General features: G+C 42.5%; 1 protein-coding gene across 1 annotated transcript in view; it reads right to left on the bottom strand.

Moving 5' to 3' along the window:
* The window catches only part of SPAG9 (sperm associated antigen 9), a 2,484,778-nt gene that overhangs the window by 543,274 nt on the left and 1,925,442 nt on the right, over positions 1 to 16,062 (bottom strand). Inside the window, exons 18-19 of the mRNA XM_044084932.1 lie at positions 15,589 to 15,760; positions 5,261 to 5,488 (exon numbers count right to left, since the gene is read on the bottom strand). Coding sequence (XP_043940867.1) covers positions 5,261 to 5,488; positions 15,589 to 15,760 — 400 coding nt within the window. The remainder of the gene's footprint in view (positions 1 to 5,260; positions 5,489 to 15,588; positions 15,761 to 16,062) is intronic.

Consider the following 16,062-nt stretch of genomic DNA (forward strand, 5'->3'; position numbering starts at 1 on the left):
GACGGACACAGTTGGGAAACCCCTCAGGGTCAATGGAAGGGACAATCGGAGAAAGCTTCTCTGTCCCCCTGATGTTGCGGACCTCCTCTGCCGTGAGGGCAGCATCTTCCATTCTATTCTCCCCCTCTGCCCCTGAGGGAGGGTTGACCTTATGCCTGAGGAAAACCTTTTTGGGATTTGCAGAACTACATTTTTCTTCCTGTATTGCCCTTGGGATAGGGTCTGGACGGGAAACAGAAATGGACTCCAACGGCCGATAAGGTTTTTCCTTCCTGCTCACACCTAGTCAAAGTCTCTTTCACTTGGGGTCCAAAAAGAGATGAACCATCAAAGGGAACGTTAGTGAAGGAAGACTTGAAGGATTCCGTAAAATTACAAAGACGCATCCACAAATGTCTCCTGAGGGATATTCCTGTTGCGGCTGCCTTGCTCGCTCTATCTGCCACATACGAGATCAGCCTCACAGAGGAGTTAGCTATGGAAGTAAGGGTGGAGATCTGCGTGGAAATCTTGTCCATGGAACCCGGAGCTACTGAACCCTAGAGGGTATCTCCTAACTCTTTCAGAAGATCCCTCTGAAGACGAGTAAAATGAGTCAGTTATGTAAATGCCACTGAAGAAAAAGTACACTTCCCATACCTATCCATCGTCCTGGACTCCTTGTTAGGAGGATGGATATTAGAAGATGTCTCAGATAATTCCTTCTTGGTGGTCGCTGCTACCACCATAGCATCAACTGGAACTCCCTTGCTAAGGAAAGACTTGTCTTCAGGTGCTGTCATAAATTTGTTCGGCCTCCTTGGGATGGCTTCCACTGAATCTGGAGAGGTCCATACTTCCCATGAAATAATCCCCAAAAGTTGGTCATAAGGCGGTGTCACCCAAGAGGTGGAAGGTCAGGAGCCAAAGGCCTCAAGATACACTGATTCATCCTCAGCAGGTTTAGAGGTCTGCCAATCACCCCTCTGTCTAAGGATTTCGAGGATGTCAGAGAAGGAGACATCCTCAGAGGGAGATCTAGGGGACCCTTCTGATTCCTCTAAATCAGTGTCTGATGTGACAAACTCAGGGGAGTCGACATGTTTCCTCTTACATGACCTTTTCCAAGGGAGCTCTCCAGTGGGATAATCTGGGGAGGTCTCGGAAGAGGGGGCGCCTCCAATGGGGACTACTTGGGCCTCTGGTTCCCTACACTGTGGAAGTGGGCAAGGGGGGGGGGGGAGAGGTTGCTGCCTGCTGCTGGCGGGACACAGGTTCCAAAGAAATGGCTTTGGCAGTGGCTAAAGCCTTCTCTATAGCTTCGAAAGCCTTTCCCCCCGCTCCTAAGAAGAACTCCGCTCCGAGGGGGCAGATGGTCGACTCCTAGCAAGAGGGAACTGCTCCGAAGGAGAAGTGGGAGCCGAGCTGAGTCGAGCCGAGGCTCCAAGAGGGAGGGTCGGTTCCGATGAGAGACCAGGGTGACTGTCCCCCTCGGAGTCGACACTAGAGCGTTGGCTCCCAGAACCCTCGGCTCCAGACTGAGCCATTGAGAAGAGTAATTGGCTCCGAGGAAACAGGCTGAATCCCCAGAGTCGAATGGTGGAAGACAGAGGAACCTGATGTAATAGGCTCCGAGAGCAAAGCAGTCATAGGAGGAGGAACAGTGATCGGTATGGGGGACGGCTCCGAGACTATTGGGTCTGGAGGGTTCAATTTTCTAGCCAGAGCTGGATCCGAAAGCAACCTTTTCACCACCCTCTCAATGTTGTCATCTGATAGGGTCCTGGAGGATCTGGTGGAGACCGAAGGAGACCTCCTTCTCTCCAAAATAGGAGTTCTCAAAGTAGGAGATACAGTCTCGATGTCGGGCAAAATCTTTGGTACCAAAGACTGTCTCAGAACTGATGAAATTGACTGCACCAAAGATGAAGCAGTCTCGGAACCGGAACTCCTTGGTTCTGACGCTATAGACTTTGTGGTCGGCTCCGAAGTCGGGGCCAATAATTTTCTCTTTGAAGATTTTGGAGCTGCCTGACCAAGTTCCAACTGCTCCTGGAAGGAACTGGTCATTAGACCCCTTGTCAATAAGTTTTCTCTTCCTTTCGTTCAACACTCTTGTACTAAAAGCGTGACAGAAGGTGCAGGGTTCCTGTAAATGGGCTTTGCCCAGACAATATACACAATTGGTGTGGCTGCCTGTCACAGACATTTTCTGTGCACACCTGTCGCACTTTTTGAACCCCGAAGGGCGATGATCCTTGTCTTTATCTTTAGACATTCTTAAACACTAAGAACAAAGGCAACAATAGTATTACTACAATAAAAGTGTAAAGAGAAGAAACATTTTTTTTTTTTTTTTAAACAGTCACACATGCACAGGGAACAAAGGCCCTCTAACTTAAACGGGCACTACGGCCCTCTAATTTAAACGGGCTGTACAGTCCTAAGGGGGGAATAGGGGTTGAAAACTTTCAAAAAGCAGTCGCACAATAAAGAAGAAACTATTAAGATATATATAAGATAGAAAAATGTGGTAGAAAAGGACTAAATAAGTAAAAAATCGTTTTACTTAGCCAACGAGTCAGTAAGACACAACCTCGAAGCTTTCGCGGCAAACGAGATCTGGGGAATTGCCATGAGGCACCATGGGATAGGGGCTAGCCTCCAGCCAGTAAAAGCTCTCGAGCTTTAGTATCGGCAGAGTCAGAGCCGAGCCGAATATCGGCTCCAAACCCATCCAGCAAGAATTATGGCGAGATAGGACTACATGACATCTGCATTTACATTCTTTTACACTCAGAGCAATAAAGGACATTCCACATGTAAATTCTGGTCATTAACTTTAGCCTTAAAACAATAGGCAGGAAGCCTTCATCTAGCCAGACTTGAGCCGACTGGTAAAACATCAACGGCAGTGATGAAATGATTTTAATTTCAAAGGACCAACAAGATATGCTTGACTTAGCTTTCTTTACAGCAGATGGCAATGCTGCCACATTGTTTTAAGTTCAACATTCATATTTACAAATGACAGAATTATCTGCACAATTCTATCTGGCTAGGCTGGCAGCCTTCACCCATCTCTACCAGTCTTCATACTGGTGATCAGCCAGATGTTGGCAGGTGTTATGGGAACCAAAGAAGGGAAAGCACACATGTACAGATGCATTCATACACGTGTGTGTGTGTGTGTGTGTGTGCCCACATGAATGCAAGCAAGCAAACTTGAGAGAGCATGTGCGCATGCAAGAGTTCACAGTGAGGAAGCACTACCAAATTCCTTCTTCCCACCTCCAAGTGATACACTGTCAGTTAAAATGGAAAATGTCCTACTACAAGGTCTCAAGTAGCGGTGGTGGTGCTGCGGTAGCGTTGTCGCCTCACAGTAAGACGCTGTCCGGTTCGATTCTCAGCTAGAGCGTCTTCTGCGTGGAGACATGCGCGAATGGGCGTACCTTCATTGAAGATTGTGCGTCAGGCCTGGCAAGCCGGTACGTAAAAATCAACTGCCAATCATTAGCGGACCAGATTTCCACTGTGGCGACCCCTAACCGGGAAAAGCCGAAAGACACAAACAAACAAGGTCTCTCTCAATACAGAGCTCAAAGGATGTCAAAATCTGCATCCTTTTTCTTTGTGCTGCCTTATTCAGCCACTGCAGTACCTCCATACTGCATAACACACAAGTCGCCATGTTGTGTGAACTTCCATTTCTGTGACTCTCTGGTCCAACCATTATGGTGGCTTTACACTACAAAGTAAGTTACCTGTAATGCTATGTAAACTTTTCTTTTAGTGTCTCACTGCATCAGTGCTCACTGTGATACTAATACTGTAGGGTGCAAGGGCAGACATGGTGCATGAGATGCCTCCTGTTGTGCATAGTGCACGGACAAAATATTTCTTACATTCAGTTCAGATAGAGAATGACAAATATTTTTATATGCATCCCCAAGACAGCAGAAGATGCATAAAATGAAATGCAAGAACATGTGGTTGTCATTCCAACAGATCACATAACAACTATCACGCACATGGTATGTAGGGCAGACAGCATCTATGAATCATGCCACATTTTTAAAGCTTTAAAAGAGAACAGTAAAGCCTGAAAAACATTACAATGTCAAGGAGGTTAAACAAGACTTCAGAGACTTAAGTATTTATTTATTTATTTTACATTCGTTAACCAGGCTGGTCCAACTGGATATATTTCCATTTTCAGTGGAGGCCCGGGGAGAAAAGCTCCACAGTATCATTAAAACATTTATAATGTACAAGTATAAGAAGAAAAAAAAAATAATCTTGATAAAAATAATGAGAGATCAGTAGTTACAAAGTCATACAATTTAAGCAAACACATTATTCAGATAGAATTCTTACAGAAATATAAAGAAAAAGTATTTAGTTAAATGTAGAGAGAGCATTTGTCAAGGAGAAATCAGCTAAATATGAAACATAATAAGACTTTCTTACATTAAGATATGTGAGGTTGTTTACACTATGTTCATAGTTTAATACATCTGCTATTTGCAACAAAAACTTGAGGCAGTTACCACTGCTTAAGGTAAGTGGAGAGAAAAAAGGAGAGGGGAGGCAGTATAGGGAAAATGGCAAAAGCGAGAGCAGACCAATTACAAAGGTAACAGCAAGGGCAAAGCCAGAGTGTTTTAATATGTTACTTGAGCCCTTTTTTTTTTTGTTTTAAAGAGCGGGAAGGAGGGAAGTGCAGTTAGATCTACAGACAATTAGATAGGGTAACAGCAAGGGCAAAGCCAATGTGTTTTAATATGTTGCTTGAGTAAAAATAAAAGTACAAGGGTAGTGTCAAGAAAAACTGGCTTCATACGATAGTGGGTAATATATGAAATAAACCATGCAATAAATTTTAAGCTGATTATTTCAAAATTCAAGACCCAAGTCAATGGTTACATAAGCAGAGAAATATTTAACAAAAGAAAGTGCAAAGCAGGTATCTGTCACCTGAGAATGTGCATGTAAGTAATCACGGCAGCTTTTGTTTTATAGCAGCCTTTCGCTAATTAACCTAATGTTTTACTGTGTACTTAAATGGCTAACAATTGTTCTATAAAACAACACAAGTAGAACAGAGTTTCAAAACATGATAGTTCTTATGCATTTTGCCCCCCCAAAAAAATCTACATAAATTATATATATATAAATTATATATGTACATATATATATATATATATATATATATATTTATATATATATATATATATTCCCCCCCCCCCTGCAGCACTACTAGCGTCTCAGAGCTTACCTGGTTGTTTTTCCTGCACTGGAGAAGCTGTGACAGATGACTGCGTACTATGAGGTACTACAGCACCCTCTGTGGTACACCCCACCACTGTGATGCCACCCAAAACGCTATCACTTCCAGCTGAACTATTGCTCGCCAAACTTCCCGTCAAGGAGTTGTTGTCAACCTGGCCTGATTCAGAATCCATTGGAACCTCCTCCCCTGCAGGATAATCCGTTTCTCTAGCACCTTAAAAACAAGTTAACAGTTAAACATCTAAAAACTGCAATGTGTATTAGTACATCAAAATAACACTTCCTAGAGAAGTACAGAAAAAAAGTAGTAGATGCAGGTAAATAACTTGTGGTCTTTCCTTCTTGTCTCCTGTGGACTAGCTCCATCACATGCTTCTGTTTTTTTTTTTTTTTTCACCAAATGGCTGCAACAAATGTTCACTAGATGTGCTTAACTTCTTTAACTTGCTGCGCACTCTTACCACATTAGTACATTTCCAAACAACAACAGTTTCAATAATTCAAACATTTTTCGTGATGTAACTGCTTTTTGGTAACATTTCCTGGGTTTTGCACGAGTGGTCACTGCCTTGATCTAGTTATCCAAACAGTAGTAGATTAAAATATATTCACAACAGCAGTTGCAGGAAAGCATGCCTACATAAGCCTTGTGTGATAAAACATAGAAAGCTACTGTATTTGTGTAGGAAATGATTTCTATAATTTTGTCATTCGCACATGTTAATTTTCACCACAGACCAGTTTCTGAACTGCAGTGTCCCATAAGCACATTTGACTATCACAAATAAAAAAAAAAATCAAGTACTTAAAAAAAGCATTTTTACCACCTCTAAGTTTACACCAACTTTAAGAAAAAAGGGAAACAAACATATTTCCTTTTTATGAAGTCAAAGCAACCTTGGAGGTAATACATTTCTAGATTACGGGTACAAAGACAGCCCCCACAGCAATGGATGGAGGAGGCACAGATTCACGCTGGAACAAATTGTGCTGTAGAAATGGTATAATGGGTGGCAGGAATGTGGTCATCAGGAAATTTGGCAAAGGAAAATTAAGTTCCATAAACTAAACACAAGTAGACACATAATATAAAGTTCATCCATGAGGAAGCCTCTGCAGTCTATTTTGGGGATTTCCTCTGATGCAAACTCCAAACCACTCACAATTTTGTTTTCTTTCCAGTGCATGTGCCTCCAGCCTACAATCACCATGTCGTCATATGCCAGGTTAGTACAGCACAGCCAGCCTCTTTTCCCTTCACTTCAACCTACAAAGCTACTTAGCAAACACATCCTCCAGAAGAGGAGAAAAACAAAGGCAATAAACAAGCACTTGTCTTTGAGAGGTTGTCCAAGCACAGGGGAATAAGTAGGATAGCAAAAGGAACCAAATGCAGAGCTTTCCCTCACAAATTAAAGATAAGGTGAGTATGTTAACTGATCTATGTGACAGTCAAAGACCTATATATTGAGTGGATTATTTTTTGAACATTGTACAAATACATTTCCTGAGAGGACAGCATCACAAAACAAAACGGAAGAAGGCAGAGTTGGAAGGCCAAATCTTATCAAAACCAAACTGCTAAAATACAACCAACTCCTGGAGCTATAGTCTAACTAATAATGCTAGGTGAAGATGTAGAATGATGGCCAAGTGGACATAATACTAATGTTTACAACAGCATATCACTGAAGGATATACTGCAAATGATCATATCCTAGTGGAATAGCCTCTTAAAAAAAGCAATTTCTAAAAAAACTTGCCTGTCTGATGACAAAACACAATACTGTTAAGACCTCAGATGGCAACGAATATCTAAGGATTTGGAATCTTTGTCTCAATTTTTGAGCTTCGCAATAGACAGGTTTTAGGGTAATTATGACAACTTTCAGGAGGAAACTTGACAGACTTAGAGCACCACACATCCTTGTGGAAGACCAAACAGTCTTCTCTAAAAATAAGGACCCTAGGCTCTATGATCTCTGAACATCAGTGATAAGCATCAACATACACTACTTACAAGAGAACTTCCAGTGCTGCCAAATCAGCAAGCTTGACTAAAGGAATTTTGGAAATCATGAAACTCAATGTCCCAAAGAGGGGAGAGGCGCTTCAAACCTCTTCAAGGAACTGCTTGGCAGCTGCAGTCTGCTTAAAGTCTTGCCCTCAATAAGGTCATAATACTCAGAAATGCTGTAGATGTGTATCTTCACACTGTAATAACTGAGGCTCAGATCAAACAGCTTTCTGACGCAAGTCAGAATAACCTATAAACTGACAGGAATTGTATCACACAGCTCCATCAGATAGAGATCTTCCTCCACTTATAATACACATGATGAACTGAAGGCTTCTTATTGGCTTCAGTTTATTCGTAGGACAACCAAGGGTAGGATAGGTGGAAGCAAAAGCTCTAAATCAGGACCAATGTACCAAGATGAAGCGAGCTGCCAACCAGGCTCTGTGTGTCTGTTTGGGAGAGGAGGGATTCTTTGATTTGCATAGCAATTTCCAGCACCATCAGGGACCTAAAAACCTAAAAGTACCTGCACTTCTTAGTCAGTAAGAGTCAACAAGGACACAACAATGTCTTTCTACCCTAACTTTTGGGATAAGACCAAGAACGAGGGACTAAGAACTATACCAGCATAGAAATGGAGAAAGGACATTTTTCCAATGGTGCTGCCTGCAAGTACAGGTATACAATATAGTTAAGAGAAGGCTAGAATTTACTGGAGTAAACTAGCAAAGTTACTGGGAACAAATAACTTGGGAGGAAAGGTGATTCAGTGAGACAAGATAAAGAAGTTTGTTTTGCAAGTCAGAGGCTCATAACACAGTATAAGCAAAAATAAAGAGATAGGGGCAAGCTAAGTTAAACACCAGCTCTGGTAGAGTTTTTAGTGGAGTCTAGAGCAGAAGATGCTGTTGGAAAATGGATAATGAAAAGAGTATATAAAATATTTTCAGGATAACTATACAAATCGATCATAGGAGAAGAAAAAAAGAATGGGGAAAGAGAAAGTACAGTTGTGCACACTTACCATAAATGTAGATGTGTAGATGTTCTAGTGTGTTGCAGTCATCACATTTGGGTTATCTGGTTGCAGTAGCCCTCACTCGGCGTGATTATCAAAGTCTTGGGTCCTGCGTCAGTTGCTGTCTCATCTTCCATGACGTCAGGTAGTCAGGGGTATAAAGCATGCAGCCAGCACCATTACATCAGTTTTTCTTGCCCCAGATTTCAGGTGCCCCCATAAAGGGAAGCAATTATATACAAGGTTACATCTCCAACAAAAAAACAAATATACCAAAAAGCTTTAAGCATAGTAAACAAGAGTGGATGTATAGTCAATATAAATCAGGGGGCTGGAGGGAGGGTAAACAGGACTGCAACAGTGAATACACTCGAACATCTACATTTATGGTAAGTGTACACAACTGTACTATGTTCTTCGTGTTTCACTGTTGCAGTCATCACATTTGGGTAGATTCCCAAAGCTAAGAATGGGAGGAGGTAATTAGATAGCATTAGGACCAGCTATAATAAGGCCCTTCAAGACTGCAGTGGCAAAGCCAGTACTGGATTTAGAAAAAATTGGCAAGTAGTATTGCTTGGTGAAGGTATGTACAGAACTCCAGGTAGCAGCTTCTAAGATGTCCCTGGTAGGGACACCTCTGAGAAAGGCTGTAGAGGTAGATGCAGCCCTGGTTGAATGTGGTCTTATTCCCTGTGGGGTAGGTTTTCCATGGTGCTTATAGCATAAATAAATGCAATGGCCTATCCATTTAGAAATGGTTTGCTTTGAAATAGCCTTCCCCTCTGCCCCTGCAGCAAACGCAACCAGCAGCTGTTCAGATTTCCTGAGAGGTTTAGTCCTGTCCAAGTAAAATGTATGTTGTCTGTGCACATCCAAGGAGTGCAGTATTCACTCCCCTTTGTTCTTTGGATTAGAAAAGAAGGTTGGCAAATGAATGGACTGATTAAGGGCCACACTGGATACCACCTTGGACATGGAGGGACTGGTCCTGAGGGACATCCTGTCTCTGCATGAAAGATGATGAAAGGCTCCACAGCCATGAGGGCCTGTAATTCAGACACCCTTCTTGCTGAAGTGATGGCTAGAAGGAAGGCTGTTTTCCAAGAAAGGAATTTCAACTTTACATTTGCAGATGGCTCAAAGGGAGGTAGAGTGAGATTTTACAATACAAAGTTAAGGTCCCAGGCTGGAGTAGGGGCTCTCCTGGGTGGTCTTAAGTTTTTGGCCCCTCTGAGGAATTGCTTCAGCAGTGGATGAGAGAAGAGGGGTGGTTCTGTATTGTAATGAGCTGAAATGGCTGAGGCATGAATTTTGATGGAGGAAAAGGAAAGGCCCTTGTGAAGCATCTCAGTTAAGTATTGAAGAATCTGAGGTAAATTGGGCGCTGCTGTGCCCATCTCCTGTGTTTTGCTCCAGGAACAGAATCTTTTCCATTTTTCAGCGTAGGATTTTCTAGTACTAGGCCTCCTTGCCTCCAGAATGACATCCATCACTTGCTTACTGAAAGATGGGAACAGAGAGATCAGGTAATTAGCCAGGCTGCCAGGTTCAGGGTTTGAAGCTGTGGGTGAAGAATCTGACCCTCCTGCTGAAACAGCAGAGGAGGGAATCTGGGGCAAGTGCCATGGGGCCATCAAGTGACACACTGCGCAAGAGGGGGTACACCAGTGTTGGCGTGGCCAGTATGCTGCAATCAGTATTGTCCTTGGCTTGTCCTGTTTGATCTTTAGTAGTACCTTGGAGAGGAGAGGCAGAGGGGGAAAGGCATAAACTGATGGGTTTTTCCAGGTGAAGGACAGGGCATCCACTTTCCAAGCTTGTTTGTGGGGAGTCCTTGTGCAGAATTTGTCCAATTGGTAGTTCTGAGGGGAGGCAAACATGTCTATCTCTGGGCTCCCCCCCATTTGTTTCTCAACATGTTGAATATCTTTGGTTCCAGTTTCCACTCATGTGGGTCCATGAGATTTCTGCTTAGGTCGTCTGCCAGTGTATTTAGCTTTCCTGGCAGGAACTGATCCTGTAGGTGCACTTGGTAGCTCAAGGCTGTGTTCCACAGAGCCATGGCTAGTCTGCAGAGAGGGTATGAGTGGGTTCCCCCTGCTTGTTTATGTACCACATAACAGTGGTTTTGTCAGTCTTTACCAATAATTGTCCTGGAAAAATGTGGTCCTTGAAGGCTGTCAGAGCATACTGTAACAGCTAACATTTCTTTCTGATTGATATGCAGGTGCATTTGACTTGGGTTCCATTTGCCCTGAATGCACTGCCCTGCCAAGTGAGCCCCCATGCATAATCTGATGCATCCGTTAGGGTTTGGGCGGCAGGGGGTAGAGTGAATGGCAGTCCTTTGTTTTGGTGGCATGCCTCTGCCCACCAAAGGAACTCTATCTGTAGACAAGGTATGATAGGAATCATTGATTCTAGATCCTGAGAATGTTGACACCATAGGCTTTTTAGATACCACTGTAGTTTCCTCATATGCAGTCCTGCATATGGAATTAGTAGAATGCAGGAAGCCATGAATCTCAGGGCTTGCAGAATGTTCCTTGCAGGAAGCTGGGATTTTGTGGCCAGTAGTTTGAAGTAGGCTGTCAAATGAACTTTTTTCTCTGGCGTGAATAGGCCATCCGGGAAGTTGTATTCAAGCTTGCTCCCAGGAATACAACTTGTTGGCAAGGTACAAGATGCGATTTCTTTTTTTTATGGTGTACCCCAGAGAAGCTAGCAATTTCTTTACAAATGCCAGATGATTTAATAGTATGTCCAGGCTTTTTGCCTGAATTAGACAATCGTCCAGATATGGGTATATTTGAATATTTCTTTGCCTGCAAAATGCAATGGCTGGAGCTAGGTACTTTGTGAATACACTGGGCGCACTAGATAAGCCAAAGGGCAGTGCAGAGAACTGATAATGCATGTAGCCTGCTCTGAAGCATAGATATCTTCTGCAAGATTCGCTGATTGGGATGTGCAGGTAGGCTTCCTTTAAATCCAGTGTTGCCAACCAGGCATCTTTGCCTAGCATGGGAAGCAGCTGACGAAGAGTTAGCATCTTGAATTTTGGAATTACCAAAAATGTGTTTAGGATGACCAGATCCAGGATAAGACGCCATGAATGGTCTTTTCTGGGTACCAGGAAAAGTGTTGAGTAGATACCTTGCCCTTTTTCTTCTTCTGGAACAAGTTGAATAGCCCTGATGCTTAAAAGAGAGAGAACTTGCTTTTGAGCCTCTGCCCACTGATTTGGGAGTAAGTCTGGCCAGCCGTTTGGGGTTGGTAAGGAGTGGAAGTGAAATCTGTATCCTTGGGAAACTATATTTAAAACCCATTTGTCCTGGGTAATGAATTCCCAATTTTTTGTATGAGGGCAATCTTCCCCCCCTAAAGTAACAGTCAGTTGAGCAGGGCGTGGAAGGTTTAAAGTTAAGTCATTAAGACAGGTTACCATGGGGGGGGGGGTCTTACTACTCCCTGCTTTGGAAGTGGGAGCCCCCCACTGCTTAGGCCTGTGAGTACCTTGGGACTGAAGCCTGGGTGTCCTACTGGTTCTGGGTTTGGACTAAGAAGGCCTGGAAGAGGCAGGAAAGGACCAATTCTTAGAGGGCCAATGCCTACTAAATCTGGGAGGTTGTACTTGCAGGAAATCTTTAACAGTTCGCATAGATTTAGCTTTTTCCTCCATCTTTTTAAGTACTACTTCTGCTTTGTTGCTAAACAGGTGGCCTTGGTTTAAGGGAGCATCCAGTAATTTAGCTTTAACATGATCTGGCAAAGATTGCTCCTTAAGCCAAGCATGCCTTCTACGTACAGACCCAGTGACAGCAGCCCTGCAAGATGCCTCTAATGAATCAAAACCATGATTTTGCAAAGTATGTTTTACAACTTGTTCGGCAGAATGCATTAAATCCTGTAAATCTTTATTTTCAGCACAGTCAGGAATCAACATAATTTTCTGTTTAAGCAATCCAGTAATATGCTGCTGATACTTTAACATATGAAACTGGCAGTTTAAAGCCCTAATGGCCAAAGTTGCAGAAGTGTATACCTTCTTACCCCATCTATCCAGCACCCTGGAATCTCTATCAGAGGGGGTAGGATTTTTGGCAGTAGTAGCCTTAATGCCCTTGGGTCCCTGTGAAATGGTATCAGGATACGCAATAGGATTTTGAAAGAGGAACTTGTGAGAGTCAGGTATCCTGTAATACCTATCAGGTTTTCTGGGAGCAGGAGGTAAAGTGTCAGGGGCCAGGCTAGATTCCGAGAAGGCATCATCCACAATGTCCAGTACAGGAGGGATAGCAAAAGGCCTGTGTTGAGGCAGGAGAAAGAATTCCCTAAGCCTCTTTTTGGAGTCAGAGTAATCCTAGTGGAAATGCTCCTAAGAGTATGCAAGGTTTCACCAAAAGAGAATTCCTCTGGAGGGGAAGCAGAGGGAATGGAGTCCTCTGCATCAGAATCCTCATAGGTAGATAAAGGCAAATCCTGGTCTTCAGAGAAAACAGAAATTTCAGAATCCTGATCAGAAGAATCAGAAGGAAAATCAGTTCAAGGTCTCTTAGAGGGAGAAGGGTGGCTTCCCCTGATTAGAGTAATAAGGTCTTCAGCCATTCTTATCATTTGTTTTTTAGGCAGAGGGGCCTGACCATGCGGTCTGGGCACTACCTTTTTAGGCATTGATCAAGTTTTAGGCCTTGATTAAGAAGATGGCGTCTGTTTAATATGCAAGTCAGTAGGCCTGAATACACCTTCAGAAGCCGGTGCCTGCACAGCGTCTCCGGACCCATCCAAGGTAGAGACATCCACAGGTTCCACAGTCGAAGAAGCATCTCATAGCATACCGGACTCTGAATGGGTCTCAGTAAAGGCCTGCGAATCTGAAGTAGCGGGTATCAGGGGCTGTGAAAGCAACTCAATGAGTGCCGGCGAACTGGCGACTAGCTTAGGAGAAGCGTCGTCGGCAGCTTTGGACCTATGCAGTCTGTCTCTGTCTTTATCTTTGCGTTTTTTCAGAATGTCGGTAGTCGGGTGGCTTACCGAAGCCATTTCTGGATAATTGAACAGAGTACCAAAATATATGGATGCGAAAATGAACCGATGACGAATAGTACAAGGTTTTTCAATAAGGCACAAAGCCAACAGCGAGGTAAGTCGTGGTCTGGGCCTAAGCAAGGAATGCAGTACGAATGAAAATCTTTATGAGGTATTTGCTTTCCAGAAGAAATACAATTAACTTTTACTGACATCAGTTTTGAGCAAGAAAAAGGATCCCCAATGGGGTACTTAGCTTAGTTGAAGACTTCGGATCTGAAACTCGAAAACTTCAGGAGTTGGCCGACTGGCACTTGCGAACTGCTTCTGCTTTGGGCACCGCACGGCAAGAAAGACTGATGTAATGGTGTCGGCTGCATGCTTTATACCCCTGACTACCTGACGTCATGGAAGATGAGACAGCAACTGACGCAGGACCCAAGACTTTGATAATCAGGCCGACTGAGGGCTACTGCAAGCAGATAACCCAAATGTGATGACTGCAACAGTGAAACACGAAGAACATCAGAAAAATACATTACACATAAAAAGCACAAATAAATCTGTGCAGCTCCAAAGTCAACAAAGGTTTAGGATTTTTGCATTCCCCCACATATCTTCATAGCTACTTTATATCCCAAGTAGACTTCAGAGGATTTTCTCCTTGGGTAGACAACAAATGTTGGTGAGAGACAGGAAACTAGAAACATGTTTTGGGAATGTAAGGACTTGGCAGATTTAAAAAAACTGCCTGCAAAGTACATTGACAAACTGTTGGGGAAACAAATGGTAGTAACTAAAGAAATGATTCTTGTCGGCTGGGACACAGGATCTGAACTGATAACACAATTAGTAGAAAATGGAAATCAAACTCTACGCCGACTATAACGGAAGCTTTGAATACTATAATGGAGAAAATTTATGAGGTGGGATCTTTAGAAAAGGGAAGAAACAAATGTCATATAAATAAACTGAACTTGTGGAAACACTTCATGCAGAATAATACGCAGGAGGAGGAGTGAGGTTTAAAGGGAGGGAATGAATTGCGCAATATACGTAGACTGAATGAAAACATGAACACTGCCTTTTCTACTAATGTATAATGGACTCATGCTGCAACTTAAAATGTGACGATTTAATAAACATGTTCATAAAAAAGTCTGTGGACCATGAGAAAAGGGAAACTATACAGGAATCTTGTCTGCCATAGGAAAATACCCAACACTATTGACTCCCCCTTACCCTGTCGATCTTCACAGAACAGGCAGAAGACTATACTCTCTCAAGTGGTGAATAAGGAGGTATCTAGGATGCTCAGCCCCAGAAGACTAACCAGACAGGACACAACTCAAAACCCTTCAAGCAGATGCCTACAGGCACGGTTCAGGAAATCCATTAATACAAATATGTCTTTTAGGATATGACGTGGCTGCTTTGAACAGAAGTTATAAAGAGTGCTACCTTATTTATGAACCGTATCATTACACTTTGTCAAGCTACATCAGTAGAGGTCTTAATTCAACACCCTGTTCAGAGATTTGAAAGTAAGAAGTAATACTAGCAGTTCAAACTAAGTATGGAGTCTCTCCTGGACGGTTGGGAGGATTATAAAACTGAGACAGCAAGGATACAGAAAAGAAAATGCTAATTACACATCAGCTGTCTGTAGTATTACCTTACTGAATAAGGTTTGCTTGTCACTTTACACAAAGTTTTAACCTGCTTTTTATAAATGTTTCAAAGACACAATGCATCTTTTACAGTATGTAATCAGTTTCAATGAAACTGCATTTATTTTTACCGAACCCTATACAATCAATCTTTGCTTTTAGTGAAAAAAGTTATACTTTTCCTTTTTTTATAGTGTTACATGTTAGTGGTTACCATTTCACCAAAAACAAAGTTAAAATAAATTAATAAAAATAAAGGGAAGGTGGATTAAGAGATAGAGTTCAACCATCCAAGATCACTGAACAGACATATTTCCAGACACCAGAATCCCTGCAGTACAGGCATGATGCTGAAAGATATAAACAAAAAGCTCATCCAGATAGTACTGATTAGAAAGAAGCCAGAACACATCAGCACAAATAGCAGTACTGCGCTTGATCACTATAAATGCTAGAAAATCCCTGCACACATTTAAGCAAAGAAATAAATACACTATTGTGGCTATACTTGTACGCTTATCTACATTAATCGTCACACTAAGTCTAGTTTCAAAGTCATCAAAACTGTGCCTTACCTGGTACGCTGGCAATACAAAGAACATGTGAATTACAGACAACAAAACTGTCCATGATACTGCCCGGCTGGTTGGCATCAATTACAATAACTTTAGTGGAAGAATGCGTACTGGTACAGATCCAAACCATACTAGATAATTCTTCATGTTGTCTCAACTCGTTTTCTTGCTCCTGCAAAAACAGAGAGGGAGAAAAAAAAAATCATAAAAAGACACTCACAAAATACACTTATATGGATATGTATCCACAACAAGTTGTCAACATTTTCCTTGACTCCTAAACACAAGGATTAAAAGTGAGCTAAAAATGAACTTTACTATTCAGACATGGTTTTGATTCTTTCCACCGCCACTTTCATCCTGTGCAACTGAAAAAAAATCCTAAACCATAACTAAACCCACAGGTTACCTTTTAAGAGGCAAAATATGTCCAATAGGCCTTACCTACCAATGGAAATACATTGCTAGAAGAAA

Source organism: Protopterus annectens, chromosome 10.part0 (assembly GCF_019279795.1).
Source record: "Protopterus annectens isolate FY-2018-M chromosome 10.part0, PAN1.0, whole genome shotgun sequence".
Lineage (NCBI taxonomy): Eukaryota > Metazoa > Chordata > Ceratodontiformes > Protopteridae > Protopterus > Protopterus annectens.